The 9,743-nt window shown below is 49.7% G+C and overlaps 1 protein-coding gene across 1 annotated transcript in view; it reads left to right on the top strand.

Moving 5' to 3' along the window:
• Positions 1–9,743, top strand: part of LOC125045709 — a 66,761-nt gene that overhangs the window by 3,503 nt on the left and 53,515 nt on the right. The window contains exon 2 of the mRNA XM_047643138.1: positions 2,282–2,440. Within this exon, the coding sequence (XP_047499094.1) occupies positions 2,282–2,440 (159 nt within the window). The remainder of the gene's footprint in view (positions 1–2,281; positions 2,441–9,743) is intronic.

The raw sequence follows: 9,743 nt of genomic DNA, 5'->3' as shown, positions 1-9,743 counted from the left end.
AGAGAAGAGAAGAGAGAGAGGAGAGAGAGAGAAGAAGAAAAGGGAATTGTCTAAATTCCCGGAGATTTCAATGCTTTTCGTAATGCGATCCCCCGAATTTTATATATTAAAGACACTCATATATCTGTGTGTGTTTGGCACCATAATCTTCCACACACAGGTCTTACGTAACACTTGCTGGCTGCATTACGTATGTCACTCTACGCTGAACACATACAGTTTGCTAGCAGCCTACCTTTAAACGCCCCACAACACGACGAGATCCTTTCATTTTTCTCTGCCGTTTTTTTTTCTTTTTTCCCATCCGACCCCCCAAAATTTCGAGTTGTTGCAGGGGCGTCTTGCGAGGGGGGAGGAGGCAGCAGATGCTATCACGCGACGCCGGCCATGCTGGTCGAGGCCGAAAAGACGGGCCCGCGCGGAGGAATCTGTGTCGGTTGTTGTTTATGCCGGAAAAAATAATTGAAATGATTATAGGGGGGCTTGGGAATTGTTACTGATGAGGGCCGGCGTAAAGATACATCACCGCGGCAGCAGCAGCAAAAAAGAAAAAGAAAAAAAAAAATAAGTTGCGAATCATTTGATAATTCTAATGATAAGAGCGGCGCGGCAGGAGTCATCATCATAATTTCGGAGAGTCTGAATACGTAATGGCAAACGGCGCGGCGGCGGAACGGCTTCGAAAGTATTGATATTGATTGTCCGAATGTGTGGAATCATGGCTTGGAATGACGTGTAGGTTTCGCGGCCGGCGTCGCATGTGCTTATTTCGGCCTTTTGTGAGGGGAGCTTGCCCAGGAAAAGGTGTTTAAATGGCGGGGCTGGCCTGTGTCATTACGGCTACGAAACACATTCAGCCTTGCCCCTGATAGCAATGGTGGATTTATAAGTTCATTGTTGTCTCGCGCTTTATTTGCACGGCCGACCCTTGCTTGTGTATAGAAGGACGCTGCTGGCTGTGGCAACGCTGGCTTGCTTTTTTCGACGGCGCTCTGTTGGCAATGCTGGTTTGTCTGCAGAAGCAATGTTTTGTCCACTGAGACTTGCCTTGTTCACGAGGCGCTGCTTGTGGCATCGCTAATCTTTCTTCGCTCCTTCGCAATCGTGTGCTCAGGCACTTCGTCATTTACGCCGCTTGGTCAGTCACCTTTTCTTTATTTCCATATGAAGTTCAGTAACTGATTTTTTTTAGGTTTTTAGGTTACACTTCTGTATCTACGTCTGTGACTACGATACAAAGTAGCTAAAGAAGAATAAATATAAAAGATACAGTACGATACAAAATAGTTAAAGAAGAATAAATAAAAATACAGTACGATACAAATTAGAGAATTAGCAGCAAAAATACAATGTGATACAACATGATTAAAGAAGAATGTAAAGCAAAAAATACAAAGCTCGCCATAATACAAAGAAATGTTGAGAGTCCCTAATGCATGTTAACGTATTTTCGGTAATTATTAAATCCGCTGTTTATTCACCTGCGTTTCTCCCGGCAGCGCCAGATGTATCTTCATTAAATTATTTGCCGATCGTGCAAGAGATCCCCTCGAGTCTGAAGCACAGGATAAATAATCACATGTTTGCTATAATTTTATATGAAAGTGGAAGTTAAACCTTGCATTCGAGTGGAGAGTTTAGTGCAAGAAGGTCGATTCAGCTGGTCTATGGCGGCACTGACTGGGTTTGTTTACATCTCGGCTCGCGGCGATTTGCAACCCTGGCAGGCATGCGACGCCACGCCCCTCTCTCTCTCTTTCCCCTCTCTCTCTCATCGTCCCCTCTCTCTCTCTCTCCTCTCTCTCTCCTCTCTACCTCTCTCTCTCTCTCTCTCTCTCTCTCACTCTCCCCTCCTCTCTCGCCCACTCTCTCTCTCTCTCGCCCCCCTCTCTCTCTCTTCCCCTCTCTGCTCTCTCTCTCTCTCATCTCTTCTCTCTCTCTCTTCTCTCTCTCTCCTCCTCTCGTCTCTCTCTCTCTCTCTCTCCGCCCTCTCGTCCTGCTGTCGTCCTGTCTGTCTGTCTGACTCTCTCTCTCTCTCTCTCTTCTCTCTCTTTATTATAATATAATATATAATATATACACATATTTGTGTGGTGTATAATATATATAAATATATAATATATATTATATATATATATATTGTGTGTGTGTGTGTGTGTGTTGTATTGTTGTGTGTGCGCGTGTTTTGTGTGTGTGCGTGCATGCGTGGGCGTGTGTGCGTGCGTGTGTGTGTGTGTATATTTATGTATATTGAATCAGTTTATTTGTATTTGTTTGTGAGGGTGTGAGTGTGTCCGCACTCTTGCCCGAGACGCAGTGGAGCGACAAAATTCCAAATATTTTGATTTCTTCCCCCAGAGGGAAAACACTTTTTTCCCCGTTTTTGGGAAAGAAAAAACTCACTAAATATGCTCCCAAGGCCTGGAAAACCGCGCCCTATGTAAGTATTTATTTTATTTATTTTCTCTTTTCTTCTCTTTCTGTCTTTCTTTTTGTTGTATGTTTATCCACACTGATTGCGAGAATAAGTGTCTTCGCGTAAGTATGTGTTCGAACGGGTATCCCCACGGACGGACGGACGGATGGATGGATGTAATGTGGGACGGATATGTCATAACCCGAGTGTCTCTCTGTAGGAAAAACCTAAAGGGAAAAAGGGGGAAAATTTTCTAAGTTTTCCTGCCTCTCTTTGTTCTCTCTCTTCTCTCTCTCTCCCCTCCTCCCCTCCCTCTCTCTCCCCTTTTCTCCTCTCCCCTCCTCTCTCTCTCTCTCTTTTTTCTCTCTCTCACTCTCTCTCTCTCTCCCCTCGTCTCATCTCTCTCTCTCTTCTTTTCTTCTCTCTCTCTCTCCCCTTTCCTCTCTCTCTCTTCTCTCCTCTTCTCCTCTCTTCTCTCTCTCTCTCTCTCTCTCCATCTCCCCCCTCACCCCTGCTCTCTCTCTCTCTCTCTCACTCCTTTTTCTCTCTCTCTCTCCCCTCTTTTCCCCCTTTCTCTCTCCTTCTCTCCCCTCCTTCTCTCTCTCTTCTCTCTCTTGCTCTCTCTCCCTCTCTCTCTCTCTTCTCTCTCTCTCTCTCTCCTCTCTCTCTCTCTCCATCTTCTCTCTACCCTCTCTCTCTCTTTTCCCCCTCTCTCTCCTTTCTCTCTCTCCTCCTCCCCTTTCTCTCTCTCCCCTCTCTCTCCTCTCTCTCTTTCTCCTCTCCCCTCTCTTCTCTCTCTCCCCTCTCTCTCTATCCCCCGTTCCCTCCCTCTCCTCCTTCTCCTCGCTCTCCCCCCTCTCCCTCCCCTCCCCCTCTCCCCCCCCTCCTTCTCCCTCTCTCGCCCCCCTTTTCCCTCTCCTCCCCCCCCCCCCTCTCCCTCTCCCTTCCCCCTCCCCCTCGCCCTCCCCCTCCCCCTCGTCCTCCTCCCTCTCCCTCCCCTCGCCCTTTCTCCCTCTCCCCGCCCCTCTCCTCTCCTCTCCCCTCCTCCCCCTCCTCTTCCTGGAGAAATTTCCGTGATGAAAGACAACCCGCGAGCCACTAAGGTTATCGCGAAGGTCAAGAGAGAACGAGATACTACGAAAGAAATCATAAAAAACGGGAAGAAACAGAAAATGCAGAATTGGAAAAAGAAAATGGGGAATGTTGTGAAAGGTAAAGAGAGGGGGAACAGACACGGATAAGAATGAGAAATACGATCAACGAGAGAGAGAAAAAAAAGGAATAAGAGGGATAGGAAAGGAAGGAAAGGAAAAGAAATATAATAGGAGAGAGGAACGCGGAAGAGGGAGCCGCGGGGAAGACGGGAGGGGGGGAGGGGGGAGGACGCGGAAGTTTCGGTGAATACGCAGGGGCTCATTGGGGGGGGGTAGTGGGGGGGGGGGAAAGGAGAGGAAAGGGGGAAGGGGAAGGAGAAGAGAGGAAAGGGGAAGGGGAGGAGAGGAGAGGGACAGGGGGAAGGGAAAAACAATTCGAAAAGACCGAAGAGAGGGGATAAGAGTAGAGTGAAGAACAGTAGGCAGGGGAATGGAGCAGAAGAAGGGGGCAGAGAGAGAACAGCAATAAAAAAAAAGATGAGGAAAAAAACATTGAAAAAAATAGAAATAAAAACGAAGAAAATCACTTACGAAAGAGAGTAAGCATTCATTAGAAACTCGGACAGGCTTGTATGTTGTACCAGATGGAACAAGGAACAAGGAACACGCGATTGTTCATGAGGGATGGGGGGAGAGAGCGTCCCTCAGGCGGTCGACGGAGGAGCCGAGAAGAGACGAAGATAGGAATGATGATAATGATGATAATGATGATAATGATGTTGGTGTGATGATGATGCAGTTGTCTTGAGAATGATGAAAATATGATGATGTACGTTGCGCCTTAATGATGATAATGATAATGATAATAATTATAATAGTAATAATAATAATAATGATAATAATAACAATAATGATAATAATAATGATAATAATAATAATAATGATAATAATAATAATAATGATAATAATAATGATAATAGTAATAATAATAAAAAAATAATAATAATGATGCTAATAACAATACTAATGACAGTATGATAATGTCATAGTATAACTGAGACATGACAAAATTATATTCATGTATTTTATGGCATAACGATAATGATGGTGATGATAATGATAATAATGTGACGAAGATATAATTGTGAGGAGAATGATAAAAATTGTATTAATGATAATGATAGTGAGGATACTATTAGTAGATTATGATGACTGAAATAACAGTAACGATATCAGTAATAGTGATACCATAGTGATAAAGATGATTATAGTTTTAATGATAATTAAAATAATGATAATGATAATAAAGATAATGATGATAATGACTACAGCAGTGATAATGATAATGATGCCGTTAACAGTGATAATAATAATTGACGATGATGAAAATGATGGGAATGATAATAATAATGATAAGGATAATGATTATGATAAGAAATGATAAATAATGATAATATAGTGACAATAATAATGATGGTGATGAAGATGATAAAAATAATCCTGATAATAAGATAGCAAAAATACCCATAATTACGATAAGAAATCATAGTAATAATTATTACGAATACGAATGAACATATTAACAGCCCCTCCCCCCCCCCCCCCCCCCAGAAAAAATAGACCTGGAACGCGAGAGATGACGCGGAGGGAAGGGGGAAGGGGAGATGGGGAGGGGGAAGGAAGGGGGAGGGAAGGGGAAGGAGGGGAGAGGAAAGGAGGAGGGGAGAGAGGGAGAGGGAAGGGGGAGATGGGAAGGGGAGAGGGAAGGGGAAGGAGGAGTGGGAGAGGAAGGGGAAAGGGAAGGGGGAGGGGGAAGGGGAGAAAAGGAGATGGGAAGGGAGGAGGGGGAGGGGGAAGGGGAGGCGAAGAGGGGAAGGGGAGAAGGAAAGGGGGAGGGGGAGGGGGCGACGTTGTGAAAGTGCCGTGCGGTAAATTGGAGTGATGGCCTATCGCCGGCATTCTTCCGTAATGATGCCTGGAGGGCGGTCGGCTGGAGGGGCACATACAGCCGTGCCCTTATGCCGTGCCCCTCGGATGCCCGCGCGCCTTCCTTCCTTCTTCTCCGTTATGCTTATTGTTATTGTTAGTATTTCCACTACTATTATTATTCATCTTTTGTTTCTTTTTTCTTTTCATGCTGCTTCGTTCTACTTTCTTCTTTTTAATCTTCTACTTTTACTTATTCTTCCTCCTCCTACTCTTCCTTCTCCTCCTCCTCCTGCTCCTCATCATCCTTCTTCTTCTTCTCCACCTCCTTCTCCTTCTCCTCCTCCTCCTTTTCCTTCTCCTCCTCCTTTCCACCTCCTCCGCATCCTCCTCCTTCTCATCCTCCTCCTCCTGGCGCTATGCCCCACATAGTAAGGCCCCTCATGCCATGCGACCACATAGCCCAGAATCCTCCGCTGTGCTCCTCGTCGCATGATGTTGCCTCATACCTCATAGCGGCGCATCTCCGACGGCGGCCGCACATGCCTACGAGACCAGGGGAAGGCGCCGAGTCTGGGGAGGGAGAGAGAGGGACCTGAACGCAGCAGGTCTACAGGTCGCGGACATCTAGATGCGTGTGACCTACTTATTAGTACTACATATATTCAGGTCTTGTGTATTGATCACGCGCACGCACAGATGCCGACACACACACGCACGTACAATGGCATACGTATGGACCTTGGGCATACGAACGGGCATACATACGCGCATCATCTTTCTCTCTGTCTGTCTGTCTTTCTGTTTATCTGTCTGCCTTTCTGTTTGTCTCTCCTTCTCTCTTTCTGTCTCTCTCTCTCTCTCTCTCTCTCTCTCTCTCTCTCTCTCTCTCTCTCTCTCTCTCTCTCTCTCTCTCTCTCTCTCTCTCTCTCTCTCTCCTCCCTCCCTCTCCCCCGCCCCTCTCTCTCTCTCTCTCTCTCTCTCTCTCTCTCTCTCTCTCTCTCTCTCTCTCTCTCTCTCTCTCTCTCTCTCTCTCTCTCTCTCTCTCCCTCTCTCTCTCTCTCTCTCTGTCTATCTATTTCCATCTCTATATCTATCTATCTATCTATATCTCTCTCCCTCTCCCTCTTTCTATCCCTCCCTCCATCTCTCCCTTCCTCCTTCCCCTTCTATAACACTTAATCTCACACACACACACACACACACACACACACACACACACACACACACACACACACACACACACACACACACACACACACACACACACACATACATATGCACGCACGCACACAAGCAAACAAGCAAGCAAGCAAGCAAGCAAGCAAGCAAGCAAGCAAGCAAGCAAGCGTAGAGCAAGACGCATCATGAGACGTCCTGTTCCTAATTATTACTTTTTGTTTTTTATGCCTCAGTGTCGTCCTTGACATGCTAACAAGATTGTGCAGAATCATGGCTCCATTACCATTCATATCGCAAGCAAAACTTGACTCTTCGAAAATATTGCTAAGTGTTAGACATTTTTTTATGTTGCTCAGATGCAGTAAGAAAATAAACCTTATGTCTGTTTATTTTATTTTAAGTTTGTTTCGGCAGGAAGGAAGTCCCACCCCCTTTCTGTACATTCTCTTACCCCCCTCCCTGCCCCTCCTTGTCCCTCCCCCATCTTGACATGCACGTGTTTATACATTATGAATTCTCGAAAATACCCCCCCCCCCCCGAAAAAATCAGTGTCAGATTTTTTTTTTCTTTTTTTTTAATTTTATTTTTTTTCTGGATTATCCTCCCTCGAGTCCGAACCTCCTCCCGCATCGGTCGCCTCCGCCACCGCCCATCGCTCGGACCTCTGTTCCTGAAGGCCCTTAAGAAACCCTAAGAGGACGCGGACGAAGCAATCTGACAAAGGGGCGATCGCGTGCGGAGAGCCAGGACCACATTGTCCCGTGGTGTGATGCCCGCTCAAGTGAGTTTCGTCTTACGCGTCTTAGAGAGGGGGTCCGGCGGGCAGCTCTGTGACCCGGGCGGCGGCGGCGGCGGAGGAGGCGGCGGCGGCGGAGGCGGAGGCGGCGGCGGCGGCGGCGGAGGAGGCGGAGGCGGTGGTGTCGGTGTCAGTCTGGAAGGCCGTGCGTGCCTCTCATTCCACGAGGGGCTTTTGTACCATGTTGGAGGAGGAGGGGGGCGGGGAGGGAAGGAGGAGGGGGAGGAGGGGGATTTGGATGTGGGAGGAAGGGGAGGGAAGGGTGAGGGAGGAGGGAAGAGGGAGGAGGGAGGAGGGAGAGTGGGGATGAGTATGTGAAGGTGAGGGAGGATAGGAGGATGAGGGAAGGAAGGGGAGAGAAGAGGGAAGGAGGATGAGGGGGATGGATGATGATGGGACAGTGAGGGAGAGTGAGGGTCAGGATGAAGGTGAGGATGAGAATGGAGATGAGGGAGAGTAAGAGGGTGAGGAAGAAGGAAAGGGAAAGGGAGAAGGAAGGTGGTTAGGTGAGAGAGAGGGAGAGGGAAATGGCTTGGATGAGGATGGAATAAGGGCGAAGGAGAGGGTAAGGTGAGAGACAGAGAGGGAGAGGATGGAGAAGGGAAGAGGGGAAGGAGAAGGAAGAAGGGAAATAGCGAGGATGAGGCTAATGACTTCGGGTGAGGATGAGGGAGTGGGAGAGCTAGAAGGAGAGGGAGTAGAAGGAAAATGAAAAGGAGGAGGAGAGGGAGAGGGAGAGGGAAAGGAAGAAAGAAATGTAAAATGAAAAGAAAAGGGAGACCCTGTTGACGCATTTTGATTCTGACCAATATGTGCATGTTCTGTGTTTACATAAGTTTTATACACGCAAGTAAGCGAAGCCCTTCACCTGCACCAGGTCTTTACGTGCCCCCCCCCTATCCCCCCAATGGGTGATCCCGGGTCACACCAATATCGCTCGGCGCTTCGGTCAAACCAAAGCGCCTTCTTGTTTCCCGGCGATAGCATCGGTAACGGCGAAGGGGAGGGGAGAGAGCGCGTCGGACGGCCGGCCGAGGCGTTACAATAGGCCGAGCCCTTTGTCTGAGGCCCTGTCTATCCGCCGTCTATCCCCCGCTCCATCTTCTCCTCGGCCCCGGATCTGCCGTCAGCCCGACTCGCCGTGGCCCGACCGTGCACCTCGGTGTACTCGTCGGGGCTACATCTTAATTCACTTACGTGCACTTGTTATGTCGTAAACGGTCTTTGTGGGTCAGCCATGCCCGCGCCGGCCGTCCGGGCGGATCCCCGCGCCGAGGACTCTTCCCCTGGAGATGATAGTGAAAGTTCCCCAGCGTTGATATGGCATTAGGAATGTTGATGGCGCAAGATAGACTGCTGGTTATGTCGATGCTTTTGTTGCAGGTTATATAGTGCAGTTGATTGTGGTGATGGGCGCGCGGGCAGTGTTGCCAGTAGATGACCACGTGGCGGCGGTGGTGTTTCGGTTCTAATGATAATCCGAAGATGTTTCTCTGGCGGCCTGGCGCTGGGTCAGGCGGTGGACGTACGCCGGGCGCGAGGGACGGAACAGGTGGCGACCCTCGTATCCTGCGCCGGTCTGTACGCGCGGCGGGACAGGCTGCGAGATTGACGGTGCGCGAGTGGTCAAGGGACGAGGCGAGGCTGGGCTCGTGTGGCGTGGTGGTGGCTGCCGTGTGCAGGGAGGTCTGTGGCGTAGTCCGTGGCCTCGCAGCCGGGGACAGGTGGCGGCGGCGGCGGCGTGGCGTGGCCTCTCAGACGGGCAAGAGCAACGCACCGACATTCCTCGGAGTTGCATAAGCTGCTACACCGTCTGGGCGGCCGCGGTTCCCCTGGCCTTACTGCACCGTGTCTGCCTCGCCCCGGGCCGCCCTCTCGTAGGCTCGCTCGCTCGCCCGCCGCTCCACTCGCCGCCACTCGCGCCGCCGCCCCAGTGCCCGCCCGCTGCAGCCCCGCCGCCCTGTGGGCTCCGCGGAGGCCGGCCTCGCTCTCCTGCTGCTGCTGCCGGGCTGGACTGGCTCAGGCTGCCGCTAGGATGCTGCTGCAGCCACGCGGAAACTGCTGTAGTCACTGGGATGCTGCAGTGACCCTTAAGAAGCTGATGTGATGCCTAGGAAGCTGCTGTAGCATCTGAGATGCTGTTGTGTTCGGGAGACTGCTAATGTTGCCACAGACGGGTGACGTGGCCCGTGTCAGTGGGATTCCATTGCAGTCTCTGAGATGCTGAGGCAGCCTCTCGGACGCTGCAGGTGTTGCTGACTCGCCCGGCTATCGGGGCGATCAGATAGGCGCGAGTGCAATTGCTCGGTTGCTGAGCTAGCAATGGGC

Source organism: Penaeus chinensis, chromosome 37, assembly GCF_019202785.1.
Source record: "Penaeus chinensis breed Huanghai No. 1 chromosome 37, ASM1920278v2, whole genome shotgun sequence".
NCBI classification, from domain to species: Eukaryota; Metazoa; Arthropoda; class Malacostraca; order Decapoda; family Penaeidae; genus Penaeus; species Penaeus chinensis.
This window is presented reverse-complemented; position numbering and strand designations above follow the sequence as displayed.